This window comes from Aedes aegypti, chromosome 1 (genome assembly GCF_002204515.2).
Source record: "Aedes aegypti strain LVP_AGWG chromosome 1, AaegL5.0 Primary Assembly, whole genome shotgun sequence".
Classification (NCBI taxonomy): domain Eukaryota; kingdom Metazoa; phylum Arthropoda; class Insecta; order Diptera; family Culicidae; genus Aedes; species Aedes aegypti.
The window spans coordinates 169680361-169695327 of NC_035107.1; the positions used below are offsets into that span (position 1 = coordinate 169680361).

The 14967-nt window shown below is 40.1% G+C and overlaps 1 protein-coding gene and 1 long non-coding RNA gene across 3 annotated transcripts; one reads left to right on the forward strand and one right to left on the reverse strand.

Annotated features, from left to right (window-relative positions):
• Window positions 1-7046: 7046 nt before the first annotated feature.
• LOC110679219 (spindle pole body component 110-like) lies at window positions 7047-9316 on the reverse strand. Of its 2 annotated transcripts, none has more exons than XM_021853371.1 (2): window positions 9208-9316; window positions 7047-9124 (listed from the first exon to the last, which is right to left on the reverse strand). In XM_021853371.1, exon 2 carries the CDS (start codon window positions 8923-8925, stop codon window positions 7807-7809), a length of 1119 nt encoding a protein of 372 aa, XP_021709063.1. In that variant the 5' UTR covers window positions 8926-9124; window positions 9208-9316; the 3' UTR covers window positions 7047-7806. The 2 variants fall into 2 exon arrangements, with proteins under 2 accessions (XP_021709063.1, XP_021709055.1); XM_021853363.1 differs by having other exon boundaries at window positions 7047-9143; window positions 9208-9313.
• A 311-nt stretch (window positions 9317-9627) lies between these two features.
• Window positions 9628-13931, forward strand: LOC110679228. The gene is made up of 2 exons (XR_002502313.1): window positions 9628-9867; window positions 13529-13931. It is a non-coding gene; the product is annotated as an uncharacterized LOC110679228 (long non-coding RNA).
• Window positions 13932-14967: the final 1036 nt, after the last annotated feature.

A 14967-nucleotide genomic window follows, 5' to 3' on the forward strand; every position in this document is an offset into this window, starting at 1 on the left:
ACCTTCAGTTTCAGTCGTCTCTTCTTTTTCTTCAGGCGTGGTACCTTCAGATTCAGGGTGCTCTGTTGTTGCTTCAGTTGTTTCTTTTTCTTCTTCAGTGGTAGCACCTTCAGTTTCAGTTGATTCCTCTTCTCCAGTAGTAGTACCTTCAGTTTCAGGATGCTCTGTTGGTTCTTTCTCTTCTCCAGCTGTTGTACCTTCTGTTTCAGTCGTCTCTTCTTTTTCTTCAGGCGTGGTACCTTCAGATTCAGGGTGCTCTGTTGTTGCTTCAGTTGTTTCTTTTTCTTCTTCAGTGGTAGCACCTTCAGTTTCAGTTGATTCCTCTTCTCCAGTAGTAGTACCTTCAGTTTCAGGATGCTCTGTTGGTTCTTTCTCTTCTCCAGCTGTTGTACCTTCTGTTTCAGTCGTCTCTTCTTTTTCTTCAGGCGTGGTACCTTCAGATTCAGGGTGCTCTGTTGTTGCTTCAGTTGTTTCTTTTTCTTCTTCAGTGGTAGCACCTTCAGTTTCAGTTGATTCCTCTTCTCCAGTAGTAGTACCTTCAGTTTCAGGATGCTCTGTTGGTTCTTTCTCTTCTCCAGCTGTTGTACCTTCTGTTTCAGTCGTCTCTTCTTTTTCTTCAGGCGTGGTACCTTCAGATTCAGGGTGCTCTGTTGTTGCTTCAGTTGTTTCTTTTTCTTCTTCAGTGGTAGCACCTTCAGTTTCAGTTGATTCCTCTTCTCCAGTAGTAGTACCTTCAGTTTCAGGATGCTCTGTTGGTTCTTTCTCTTCTCCAGCTGTTGTACCTTCTGTTTCAGTCGTCTCTTCTTTTTCTTCAGGCGTGGCACCTTCAGATTCAGGGTGCTCTGTTGTTGCTTCAGTTGTTTCTTTTTCTTCTTCAGTGGTAGCACCTTCAGTTTCAGTTGATTCCTCTTCTCCAGTAGTAGTACCTTCAGTTTCAGGATGCTCTGTTGGTTCTTTCTCTTCTCCAGCTGTTGTACCTTCTGTTTCAGTCGTCTCTTCTTTTTCTTCAGGCGTGGCACCTTCAGATTCAGGGTGCTCTGTTGTTGCTTCAGTTGTTTCTTTTTCTTCTTCAGTGGTAGCACCTTCAGTTTCAGTTGATTCCTCTTCTCCAGTAGTAGTACCTTCAGTTTCAGGATGCTCTGTTGGTTCTTTCTCTTCTCCAGCTGTTGTACCTTCTGTTTCAGTCGTCTCTTCTTTTTCTTCAGGCGTGGTACCTTCAGATTCAGGGTGCTCTGTTGTTGCTTCAGTTGTTTCTTTTTCTTCTTCAGTGGTAGCACCTTCAGTTTCAGTTGATTCCTCTTCTCCAGTAGTAGTACCTTCAGTTTCAGGATGCTCTGTTGGTTCTTTCTCTTCTCCAGCTGTTGTACCTTCTGTTTCAGTCGTCTCTTCTTTTTCTTCAGGCGTGGTACCTTCAGATTCAGGGTGCTCTGTTGTTGCTTCAGTTGTTTCTTTTTCTTCTTCAGTGGTAGCACCTTCAGTTTCAGTTGATTCCTCTTCTCCAGTAGTAGTACCTTCAGTTTCAGGATGCTCTGTTGGTTCTTTCTCTTCTCCAGCTGTTGTACCTTCTGTTTCAGTCGTCTCTTCTTTTTCTTCAGGCGTGGTACCTTCAGATTCAGGGTGCTCTGTTGTTGCTTCAGTTGTTTCTTTTTCTTCTTCAGTGGTAGCACCTTCAGTTTCAGTTGATTCCTCTTCTCCAGTAGTAGTACCTTCAGTTTCAGGATGCTCTGTTGGTTCTTTCTCTTCTCCAGCTGTTGTACCTTCTGTTTCAGTCGTCTCTTCTTTTTCTTCAGGCGTGGCACCTTCAGATTCAGGGTGCTCTGTTGTTGCTTCAGTTGTTTCTTTTTCTTCTTCAGTGGTAGCACCTTCAGTTTCAGTTGATTCCTCTTCTCCAGTAGTAGTACCTTCAGTTTCAGGATGCTCTGTTGGTTCTTTCTCTTCTCCAGCTGTTGTACCTTCTGTTTCAGTCGTCTCTTCTTTTTCTTCAGGCGTGGCACCTTCAGATTCAGGGTGCTCTGTTGTTGCTTCAGTTGTTTCTTTTTCTTCTTCAGTGGTAGCACCTTCAGTTTCAGTTGATTCCTCTTCTCCAGTAGTAGTACCTTCAGTTTCAGGATGCTCTGTTGGTTCTTTCTCTTCTCCAGCTGTTGTACCTTCTGTTTCAGTCGTCTCTTCTTTTTCTTCAGGCGTGGTACCTTCAGATTCAGGGTGCTCTGTTGTTGCTTCAGTTGTTTCTTTTTCTTCTTCAGTGGTAGCACCTTCAGTTTCAGTTGATTCCTCTTCTCCAGTAGTAGTACTTTCAGTTTCAGGATGCTCTGTTGGTTCTTTCTCTTCTCCAGCTGTTGTACCTTCTGTTTCAGTCGTCTCTTCTTTTTCTTCAGGCGTGGTACCTTCAGATTCAGGGTGCTCTGTTGTTGCTTCAGTTGTTTCTTTTTCTTCTTCAGTGGTAGCACCTTCAGTTTCAGTTGATTCCTCTTCTCCAGTAGTAGTACCTTCAGTTTCAGGATGCTCTGTTGGTTCTTTCTCTTCTCCAGCTGTTGTACCTTCTGTTTCAGTCGTCTCTTCTTTTTCTTCAGGCGTGGCACCTTCAGATTCAGGGTGCTCTGTTGTTGCTTCAGTTGTTTCTTTTTCTTCTTCAGTGGTAGCACCTTCAGTTTCAGTTGATTCCTCTTCTCCAGTAGTAGTACCTTCAGTTTCAGGATGCTCTGTTGGTTCTTTCTCTTCTCCAGCTGTTGTACCTTCAGTTTCAGTCGTCTCTTCTTTTTCTTCAGGCGTGGCACCTTCAGATTCAGGGTGCTCTGTTGTTGCTTCAGTTGTTTCTTTTTCTTCTTCAGTGGTAGCACCTTCAGTTTCAGTTGATTCCTCTTCTCCAGTAGTAGTACCTTCAGTTTCAGGATGCTCTGTTGGTTCTTTCTCTTCTCCAGCTGTTGTACCTTCTGTTTCAGTCGTCTCTTCTTTTTCTTCAGGCGTGGTACCTTCAGATTCAGGGTGCTCTGTTGTTGCTTCAGTTGTTTCTTTTTCTTCTTCAGTGGTAGCACCTTCAGTTTCAGTTGATTCCTCTTCTCCAGTAGTAGTACTTTCAGTTTCAGGATGCTCTGTTGGTTCTTTCTCTTCTCCAGCTGTTGTACCTTCTGTTTCAGTCGTCTCTTCTTTTTCTTCAGGCGTGGTACCTTCAGATTCAGGGTGCTCTGTTGTTGCTTCAGTTGTTTCTTTTTCTTCTTCAGTGGTAGCACCTTCAGTTTCAGTTGATTCCTCTTCTCCAGTAGTAGTACCTTCAGTTTCAGGATGCTCTGTTGGTTCTTTCTCTTCTCCAGCTGTTGTACCTTCTGTTTCAGTCGTCTCTTCTTTTTCTTCAGGCGTGGTACCTTCAGATTCAGGGTGCTCTGTTGTTGCTTCAGTTGTTTCTTTTTCTTCTTCAGTGGTAGCACCTTCAGTTTCAGTTGATTCCTCTTCTCCAGTAGTAGTACCTTCAGTTTCAGGATGCTCTGTTGGTTCTTTCTCTTCTCCAGCTGTTGTACCTTCAGTTTCAGTCGTCTCTTCTTTTTCTTCAGGCGTGGCACCTTCAGATTCAGGGTGCTCTGTTGTTGCTTCAGTTGTTTCTTTTTCTTCTTCAGTGGTAGCACCTTCAGTTTCAGTTGATTCCTCTTCTCCAGTAGTAGTACCTTCAGTTTCAGGATGCTCTGTTGGTTCTTTCTCTTCTCCAGCTGTTGTACCTTCTGTTTCAGTCGTCTCTTCTTTTTCTTCAGGCGTGGTACCTTCAGATTCAGGGTGCTCTGTTGTTGCTTCAGTTGTTTCTTTTTCTTCTTCAGTGGTAGCACCTTCAGTTTCAGTTGATTCCTCTTCTCCAGTAGTAGTACTTTCAGTTTCAGGATGCTCTGTTGGTTCTTTCTCTTCTCCAGCTGTTGTACCTTCTGTTTCAGTCGTCTCTTCTTTTTCTTCAGGCGTGGTACCTTCAGATTCAGGGTGCTCTGTTGTTGCTTCAGTTGTTTCTTTTTCTTCTTCAGTGGTAGCACCTTCAGTTTCAGTTGATTCCTCTTCTCCAGTAGTAGTACCTTCAGTTTCAGGATGCTCTGTTGGTTCTTTCTCTTCTCCAGCTGTTGTACCTTCAGTTTCAGTCGTCTCTTCTTTTTCTTCAGGCGTGGCACCTTCAGATTCAGGGTGCTCTGTTGTTGCTTCAGTTGTTTCTTTTTCTTCTTCAGTGGTAGCACCTTCAGTTTCAGTTGATTCCTCTTCTCCAGTAGTAGTACCTTCAGTTTCAGGATGCTCTGTTGGTTCTTTCTCTTCTCCAGCTGTTGTACCTTCAGTTTCAGTCGTCTCTTCTTTTTCTTCAGGCGTGGTACCTTCAGATTCAGGGTGCTCTGTTGTTGCTTCAGTTGTTTCTTTTTCTTCTTCAGTGGTAGCACCTTCAGTTTCAGTTGATTCCTCTTCTCCAGTAGTAGTACCTTCAGTTTCAGGATGCTCTGTTGGTTCTTTCTCTTCTCCAGCTGTTGTACCTTCTGTTTCAGTCGTCTCTTCTTTTTCTTCAGGCGTGGACCTTCAGATTCAGGGTGCTCTGTTGTTGCTTCAGTTGTTTCTTTTTCTTCTTCAGTGGTAGCACCTTCAGTTTCAGTTGATTCCTCTTCTCCAGTAGTAGTACTTTCAGTTTCAGGATGCTCTGTTGGTTCTTTCTCTTCTCCAGCTGTTGTACCTTCTGTTTCAGTCGTCTCTTCTTTTTCTTCAGGCGTGGTACCTTCAGATTCAGGGTGCTCTGTTGTTGCTTCAGTTGTTTCTTTTTCTTCTTCAGTGGTAGCACCTTCAGTTTCAGTTGATTCCTCTTCTCCAGTAGTAGTACCTTCAGTTTCAGGATGCTCTGTTGGTTCTTTCTCTTCTCCAGCTGTTGTACCTTCTGTTTCAGTCGTCTCTTCTTTTTCTTCAGGCGTGGTACCTTCAGATTCAGGGTGCTCTGTTGTTGCTTCAGTTGTTTCTTTTTCTTCTTCAGTGGTAGCACCTTCAGTTTCAGTTGATTCCTCTTCTCCAGTAGTAGTACCTTCAGTTTCAGGATGCTCTGTTGGTTCTTTCTCTTCTCCAGCTGTTGTACCTTCTGTTTCAGTCGTCTCTTCTTTTTCTTCAGGCGTGGTACCTTCAGATTCAGGGTGCTCTGTTGTTGCTTCAGTTGTTTCTTTTTCTTCTTCAGTGGTAGCACCTTCAGTTTCAGTTGATTCCTCTTCTCCAGTAGTAGTACCTTCAGTTTCAGGATGCTCTGTTGGTTCTTTCTCTTCTCCAGCTGTTGTACCTTCTGTTTCAGTCGTCTCTTCTTTTTCTTCAGGCGTGGTACCTTCAGATTCAGGGTGCTCTGTTGTTGCTTCAGTTGTTTCTTTTTCTTCTTCAGTGGTAGCACCTTCAGTTTCAGTTGATTCCTCTTCTCCAGTAGTAGTACTTCAGTTTCAGGATGCTCTGTTGGTTCTTTCTCTTCTCCAGCTGTTGTACCTTCTGTTTCAGTCGTCTCTTCTTTTTCTTCAGGCGTGGTACCTTCAGATTCAGGGTGCTCTGTTGTTGCTTCAGTTGTTTCTTTTTCTTCTTCAGTGGTAGCACCTTCAGTTTCAGTTGATTCCTCTTCTCCAGTAGTAGTACCTTCAGTTTCAGGATGCTCTGTTGGTTCTTTCTCTTCTCCAGCTGATGTACCTTCAGTTTCAGTCGTCTCTTCTTTTTCTTCAGGCGTGGACCTTCAGATTCAGGGTGCTCTGTTGTTGCTTCAGTTGTTTCTTTTTCTTCTTCAGTGGTAGCACCTTCAGTTTCAGTTGATTCCTCTTCTCCAGTAGTAGTACCTTCAGTTTCAGGATGCTCTGTTGGTTCTTTCTCTTCTCCAGCTGTTGTACCTTCAGTTTCAGTCGTCTCTTCTTTTTCTTCAGGCGTGGCACCTTCAGATTCAGGGTGCTCTGTTGTTGCTTCAGTTGTTTCTTTTTCTTCTTCAGTGGTAGCACCTTCAGTTTCAGTTGATTCCTCTTCTCCAGTAGTAGTACCTTCAGTTTCAGGATGCTCTGTTGGTTCTTTCTCTTCTCCAGCTGTTGTACCTTCTGTTTCAGTCGTCTCTTCTTTTTCTTCAGGCGTGGTACCTTCAGATTCAGGGTGCTCTGTTGTTGCTTCAGTTGTTTCTTTTTCTTCTTCAGTGGTAGCACCTTCAGTTTCAGTTGATTCCTCTTCTCCAGTAGTAGTACCTTCAGTTTCAGGATGCTCTGTTGGTTCTTTCTCTTCTCCAGCTGTTGTACCTTCTGTTTCAGTCGTCTCTTCTTTTTCTTCAGGCGTGGTACCTTCAGATTCAGGGTGCTCTGTTGTTGCTTCAGTTGTTTCTTTTTCTTCTTCAGTGGTAGCACCTTCAGTTTCAGTTGATTCCTCTTCTCCAGTAGTAGTACCTTCAGTTTCAGGATGCTCTGTTGGTTCTTTCTCTTCTCCAGCTGTTGTACCTTCTGTTTCAGTCGTCTCTTCTTTTTCTTCAGGCGTGGCACCTTCAGATTCAGGGTGCTCTGTTGTTGCTTCAGTTGTTTCTTTTTCTTCTTCAGTGGTAGCACCTTCAGTTTCAGTTGATTCCTCTTCTCCAGTAGTAGTACCTTCAGTTTCAGGATGCTCTGTTGGTTCTTTCTCTTCTCTAGCTGTTGTACCTTCTGTTTCAGTCGTCTCTTCTTTTTCTTCAGGCGTGGTACCTTCAGATTCAGGGTGCTCTGTTGTTGCTTCAGTTGTTTCTTTTTCTTCTTCAGTGGTAGCACCTTCAGTTTCAGTTGATTCCTCTTCTCCAGTAGTAGTACTTCAGTTTCAGGATGCTTTGTTGGTTCTTTCTCTTCTCCAGCTGTTGTACCTTCTGTTTCAGTCGTCTCTTCTTTTTTTCAGGCGTGGTACCTTCAGATTCAGGGTGCTCTGTTGTTGCTTTCAGTTGTTTCTTTTTCTTCTTCAGTGGTAGCACCTTCAGTTTCAGTTGATTCCTCTTCTCCAGTAGTAGTACCTTCAGTTTCAGGATGCTCTGTTGGTTCTTTCTCTTCTCTAGCTGTTGTACCTTCTGTTTCAGTCGTCTCTTCTTTTTCTTCAGGCGTGGTACCTTCAGATTCAGGGTGCTCTGTTGTTGCTTCAGTTGTTTCTTTTTCTTCTTCAGTGGTAGCACCTTCAGTTTCAGTTGATTCCTCTTCTCCAGTAGTAGTACCTTCAGTTTCAGGATGCTCTGTTGGTTCTTTCTCTTCTCCAGCTGATGTACCTTCAGTTTCAGTCGTCTCTTCTTTTTCTTCAGGCGTGGTACCTTCAGATTCAGGGTGCTCTGTTGTTGCTTCAGTTGTTTCTTTTTCTTCTTCAGTGGTAGCACCTTCAGTTTCAGTTGATTCCTCTTCTCCAGTAGTAGTACCTTCAGTTTCAGGATGCTCTGTTGGTTCTTTCTCTTCTCCAGCTGTTGTACCTTCTGTTTCAGTCGTCTCTTCTTTTTCTTCAGGCGTGGTACCTTCAGATTCAGGGTGCTCTGTTGTTGCTTCAGTTGTTTCTTTTTCTTCTTCAGTGGTAGCACCTTCAGTTTCAGTTGATTCCTCTTCTCCAGTAGTAGTACCTTTCAGTTTCAGGATGCTCTGTTGGTTCTTTCTCTTCTGCAGCTGTTGTACCTTCTGTTTCAGTCGTCTCTTCTTTTTCTTCAGGCGTGGTACCTTTAGATTCAGGGTGCTCTGTTGTTGCTTCAGTTGTTTCTTTTTCTTCTTCAGTGGTAGCACCTTCAGTTTCAGTTGATTCCTCTTCTCCAGTAGTAGTACTTTCAGTTTCAGGATGCTCTGTTGGTTCTTTCTCTTCTCCAGCTGTTGTACCTTCAGTTTACAGTCGTCTCTTCTTTTTCTTCGGGCGTGGTACCTTCAGATTCAGGGTGCTCTGTTGTTGCTTCAGTTGTTTCTTTTTCTTCTTCAGTGGTAGCACCTTCAGTTTCAGTTGATTCCTCTTCTCCAGTAGTAGTACCTTCAGTTTCAGGATGCTCTGTTGGTTCTTTCTCTTCTCCAGCTGTTGTACCTTCTGTTTCAGTCGTCTCTTCTTGTTCTTCGGGCGTGGTTTCTTTAGATTCAGGGTGCTCTGTTGTTGCTTCAGTTGTTTCTTTTTCTTCTTCAGTGGTAGCACCTTCAGTTTCAGTTGATTCCTCTTCTCCAGTAGTAGTACCTTCAGTTTCAGGATGCTCTGTTGGTTCTTTCTCTTCTCTAGATGTTGTACCTTCTGTTTCAGTCGTCTCTTCTTTTTCTTCAGGCGTGGTACCTTCAGATTCAGGGTGCTCTGTTGTTGCTTCAGTTGTTTCTTTTTCTTCTTCAGTGGTAGCACCTTCAGTTTCAGTTGATTCCTCTTCTCCAGTAGTAGTACCTTCAGTTTCAGGATGCTCTGTTGGTTCTTTCTCTTCTCCAGCTGATGTACCTTCAGTTTCAGTCGTCTCTTCTTTTTCTTCAGGCGTGGTACCTTCAGATTCAGGGTGCTCTGTTGTTGCTTCAGTTGTTTCTTTTTCTTCTTCAGTGGTAGCACCTTCAGTTTCAGTTGATTCCTCTTCTCCAGTAGTAGTACCTTCAGTTTCAGGATGCTCTGTTGGTTCTTTCTCTTCTCCAGCTGATGTACCTTCAGTTTCAGTCGTCTCTTCTTTTTCTTCAGGCGTGGTACCTTCTGATTCAGGGTGCTCTGTTGTTGCCTCAGTTTTTTCTTTTTCTTCTTCAGTGGTAGCACCTTCAGTTTCATTTGTTTTCTCCTCTCCAGTAGTAGTACCTTCAGTTTCAGGATGCTCTGTTGGTTCTTTCTCTTCTCCAGCTGTTGTACCTTCTGTTTCAGTCGTCTTTTCTTGTTCTTCGGGCGTGGTTTCTTTAGATTCAGGGTGCTCTGTTTTTGCTTCAGTTGTTTCTTTTTCTTCTTCAGTGGTAGTACCTTCAGTTTCAGTTGATTTTTCCTCTTCTTCTTCAGTGGTAGCATTTTCAGTACCACTTGTTGAAGTCGTTGTTGTTTCGAATAGAATTTTTTTGATCTCTTCTAGTACGTCGGATATGGGTTTTGGTGTTGTGACTTCTTGTTGTTTTTCCATGGGGAACAGTTTTCTCATTAGTTGTCCAATTTTTAGTGCTACTTGATTGCGAATCATTTTGAGGATGTTTGCATTGATTTCCTTTGTCACCTAGAATGTTTATTTTAGACTTGATTAAAGTTTAACATGTTTTGTTCCACACAATATTTAACCTTTTTGTTGATTGAACTTACAGAATTCAGAACTATTATTAGGCACAGGAGAAGTGCTGTTCTATTGAGCTTTTTTGCACAGTTCATTTTTGGTTTTGAGATAACTTCTTTTCTTCACTGTAACCGTAACGCAACTAATGATGATTGCACACAATTTTTCTCCATAGACTGATCTTATTGAAACGTCTGTTTACTCAGTTGGTTCATAACTGACCTACTCATTCTGTGCTTATTTTATATGGGTCTCTCATATGTGCTTAGGTTTATTACAGGGATTTGTTTGCTTTGCTTTTGCTATGTTACGTGGGCTCTGACGTTGTATGGCTTTATGCTTATTGTTTCAAATGGATTGTATTTGCTAAATCATCCGGGAGATCAGATATATACATATATGTATAATTTGCCTAACGACACATTTATATGCATTTTCAATTTGTCAGTGTTCAGCTTTTTTTTTAAAGAACAATACGTTTCGTACATTTAGTTTTGTCTTTTTCTTGGCATTAAGTCCCCGATGGACCAGAACCTGCTTCTAAGCTTAGTTTTTGTCAAAATCCATGCAGCTAGTACGAACATACTCTTAACTTTTATTTATTTTCGATTTTTATTTTTGTTTAGGTATTGTATCCGAAGATCATTTTCTTCAAAAAGACGTTTTGATCAGTGCCTTTATTCAATTAGGTATGTATTCAACATGAAATTCTGTTTGATTATTCTTTAAATCAATCAGTCATCAATATTTAATTTTTCAGTCTTTCTTATAAAGTTTTCAATATTTTTTAACCATTACTTCTTATGTTTTCGTGCAAGCATCACCAAATATGCTGCCTTAAGGTGACTAAGGTGTCTGATCTGCCCTTTTTAGGTCCCACTTTTCCCCAGGGTACCTAGTATCTCAATATCAGTGCAACTTTCTTGCATTACAATACGGAATAAGAAATGCATTGTCATATAAAGTTGAATAATATTATTCTGCATTATTGAATAACTGTTCATTTCAAAAACAGAATAGAATCTTTGAATATTTCTGAAAAAAATAATGTAATTCAGTTGTTCAAGGACTTTGTTGGCGTAGAGTCAACAAACAATTGATTATTGACGATGCATGGTTGTTGATTTCATTGTTCATGAAATAGCAAATCCCTTCCAAATGAACATGCAATAAATTATACATATTGAAAGAAATCACGCAAAGCCTCAGACGGAAGTTCGTTGCAGAATTGAAATCCAACAAATACAATTTAAAATTTGACCACCGCAAATCTTTGTGAAGTTTTGAATTTTTCAACTGTACTAAAAGCAATTTGATCGCATGACGAGACATGATGGCAATGGAATTGTAACTTTCTAGTATAATCCGATCAGCTTCTTTTCATCTGACCAGTTCAACCGAGGGCACCATTTCTATCGTCGGCATCATCATAGGCCTGTCTTAAACACAAAAAGCTACGTCGAAGAAAAGTTGAATGCCGGCCCGTAAATGGTTGGAAATAAATTTAAATTTATTGTTCTTTAAAATTGTTTCAGGGCCCAACGAAAGTACCGAGCGCACGAAGGAATCAACTACAATTGGCTACCCGCTCAGTTTTTAGCCTTGCTAGCCCCCTCCTCCCACGCTCTTCCAACTGCCTAGCCAACCCGGTTAGTTCTGCTTTCTGGGGGTAGCTCCTTTCGGTCCAATTTGTTGGCAGTTTTCAGGATTCTTTGGTAGATTGGTTTATGGCATCGTAATAAGAGACAGTGTGGGAATGTGCCCGTGGAAAATAAGGCACTGAATAGGAAGGGGTGAGCTTCCATTCTATTCGATTCCTTTTGTTTCAACTTTGGCCATATCGGAATGACCTACCTTTGGCTCCTTCGGTGGGTTGGATGTTTAAGGGATAACTTTTAAGTGTAAGAGAGGGTGTGGAATAGTAGTACGGAGAGACTATGAGACACTGGCTGAATCGTCGGATAAAAAGGTGCAAGATTACTTACTAGACAAACCCTATGTTTCGTTTCATGAATGTTTTAATTTCACCAATTTAAGGTGTGAACCGTTCCAGTGGATTTAATTAGAGATTCAATTTTTGATCAATTTTTGTTCTACATAAATAAAAATTCAAATAATTTCTCATCATAATTCTTAGGAACACACAAGGAGTCGAATTATTTATAGATTTTACTTGCAATGATTTTCATAACCTTTTTAAAATTGTTCCGCAAAGCTGAGAAAAAATCTAGCAACTCAACCCATCAACGCCTGAATTGTGCCACATCCACAGTGGAGACGTGATATTTTTTGTGTAATAAAGTATTTACGTCTCAAGCATCTGCGGTCACATTTAGTTTCATGAAACATGTAAGTAAGTAAAATGAAAAATGGTTACATTACTACGCATAGCATAGACCAGGCGTGCCCAAACTTTTTTGCTCGTTTTATAAATCATTGGTGCATTCGTAATCATAGTTCGATCTAAGAAATTTGTACCTCATATGAAAGTTTATAATTATATTTGATTAACACCTGTTCAAAACATAAAACAGTTTTAAAGTCCAATCTCCCATATCTTCCTTATCAGGCCTTAAAGTATTTACGAAAATCCCATACAAAATTATCTCAAAAGAGATTTATTTCTTCAGCAACATCCTTCATTAAGGTTTAAAAAATGAGTTTTCACTATGAGATGATAAGTTTGTACCTCTATTACAGTACTAACATGTTGGGAACATTTTTTCAAATTTCTCTATAGTAATTTCCATATAAAACTACATTGCCTTTGGGCCACCTTTAAATCACCATAAGAAAGCTGAAAATTTCACAAAAAAAACTATTTTATGGCAAGGATGACACGGAAGATATGGGAGACTGAACTTTTTTTAAATTTTGATCTGCCCTACTGTATACCCAACCTCCCTCAGAAAGCCTGAACATAATAAAAACATAAAACAGTTTGTGAAAGCCAAGTGAACTTGTTCGAGTAAAAACATACATTTTCAATAACAGTCTAAATGTATTTTACCCAGAAAATCACACAGAAAACGTATTTCCTCAGCTTTTATTTTTGTCTGTTAATCAAAAGTTAAGGCTATGACATGTAGATCTAGGTATGGATGTACTTGTAGAAGTCAAACTATATGCCAAGCCTTGAGTTTTTTTTTTCTCCAGGTAAACAAACTCGGGAAATAAGTTTTTTGTGTTGTTTGCTAGGTTAATTCTGAGCGTAGTCAAAAATTTCTTATTCTTATCTGCAATATTCACTTGAGTTCTACAAGAAAATTCATGTGGAAAAAACTACATGTAATTACCTTTATTTTTGATGTACAGACAAAAAGCATAGGAAAAACGTTTTCTGTGTGATTTTCTGGGTAAAATGAGTTTTTAGTGTTGTCGGAAATTTATTTTTTTTACTCAAACATGTCACTTGGTTTTCACAACAATTTTTATGTCGAAAAAAGTAAATGTTATCGCATTGAGCTTCGAGTTACAGGCAAAAATAGGGGTTTTCGTATTATTTTGAGTGAAAGGAATTTTGAGTGTATTCAAAAATTTATATTTCTGGTCAAACATGTTCACTACACTCAAACAATTATATAAACGTCGAAAAAACTATGTTACCGCTTTAAATTTTGGTTTGTTGTTGAATTTGTGAAAAAAAAATGCGTTTTTCAAAAAAACTAGGAAGTGTCTTTTGCCTTATAACTTTGGGTGGACGCATCAAAAACCTAAAAATGAATATCAATCTTGAATAGAGTCCGATTCCAATACTGAAACATTTTTGAAAATTACTACAAAAACGACAGAGCTATGCATGGTCAAAGTTGCACTTTCAATATATTTGGACCCTTGGTAGTTGGCGTAAGTTTTCACCCCTTGGTAGAAGAAGAGTTGATCCATGTATAAAAAAACGTCTTCATATCAAACTCTTCCTATGCATGCGTCTGCAGAATATCTTCAAAGGTTACATGGTGGTCGGAACATTGATTTCCTCAAAACTGATGGAAAAACAAGGAATTCCAAATCGTTGACGTAAATGGTCGGACAAGAAAAGCAGAAAAAATAACGCTAGCGCGGCCACTAGCATTATAAGAGTAAATGAGTGTGTAAAGGCGAGCAGGCGTTAAAAAGAATGAAGTACTTTTTGTGACGCCCTTACCCTGCATTCTACGGCTAGATTCAATTTAAAGCTTAATGAAAAACACACCATTCTAGCGAGTAATTGCTTTTTAATTGCATGCAGGTTTTTCCATGTATTTTACTATGTCTCAGAGTAGATTGGATTCATTTTGTGCGACGTAGAAGTCCTTCAAAAACAGACTATTTAGTAACAAAAGGTATTCTCTTCTTTTTTTTTTTTCTCAGGAAATCTCAAAGGATTTACGGTGAAAATTAAATGGATTTGCGGTGGAAATATTTCCTGTTATCCTAAGTGTGCCAGAAAGTAATTACAGACGAAGAAACCAAGATGTGTGTGACACCGAGCGGAGCGATCTTTTGCGAAACCGCAATCATTGAAAGCGACACCATCAGAAGCACTCAAACCAATAACCGAAGCAGCATCAGACGCAACGCCATTCACAGCAGTGGCAGCAGCCAGATGACTCCGATAGATTGCTTTTCGCGATTCGTTCCACTTCGACGGTTCGGTGGACGATATCGGAGCTTTGATTGCCTGCTTCCCACATTGGTCAACTGCTGCTGCCTGTTGCTGTTGGTGGTTTTGCTGGTGCCGACGACAGACGCGGCCATCTCCAGTAGAGGTGAGTTACATTAGTGCACATCACATATGCTTATTCAGACAGAGATGAAATACATTTCAGGTAATTATTGACTGTAGGATTTATGGTACATTCTGTTATATGAAAAACCAGAAAATATCAACAAACAGTCTCGATGCTTTTGACGATGCAGAAAAAATAGGTATATTCAATTCAAATCATCATCAAATTTCACTGGATGGAAAACATATTTTTGCGGAAGGTCAATTTTTTTATTTAGTTGAAGAATTAGTAATATAACATATAAACTCAATTCCAATACACTATGGTCAACATAGGAAAAACTGAGTGTCTATTAAAAATATGATTAGGAAAAGCTATGGGTATTTCTTGGTTTTGGACTTGAAAAATATAATGCTCGGTTGAACTTTCATTGCGCGGAACAAAATAAAAACAGGATCTTTTCAGGGCGTTTCAAGGCCATCATAAAGATCGGGGAAAAACTTACAATGTACCTAAAATCTACATAATATATTATTATCTTTAAATATAGCCCAATATGCCGGATCTTGCGCTAAAATTTACCAAAGTTTCATGCTTTGCCTTCGAATTTAGTATGTAGGGACCCGGATCCTATTTTTGGCACTTTTGATTCACTTCGGTCACTACCTACTTTTTAAACATAAGATTATAGTTGCTATATAAAGTATGCTTGTAATGAGAATATCGATATTTTGTGTTTAAGTCAGTGAACTTTTTCTCCGCAGTAGCTTAGAACTCTTGAAGCTCGTCAAAGTGTAGAATGGGTTTACACCTGGAACGTTGGATATTTATACATATTTTAGAATAAACGGCTCATACTGGAAAACGTTTTCGAATCTCCATAGAAAATCATCTGCACTTAAAAGAAGTCTGTCAGATTTGGAGTTATGCTTTTATTAACCTCAAGTGTACGCGTTGAGGGAAGTAGTCTCTAGTTCGATTAAACACATATTGAGGGCAGCGTATACGTCAGCTTCAATGGTGCAAGAGTTGTTGTCTATCTATTCCTATTACAAGTGAATTGCTTATATGATAGTTTCA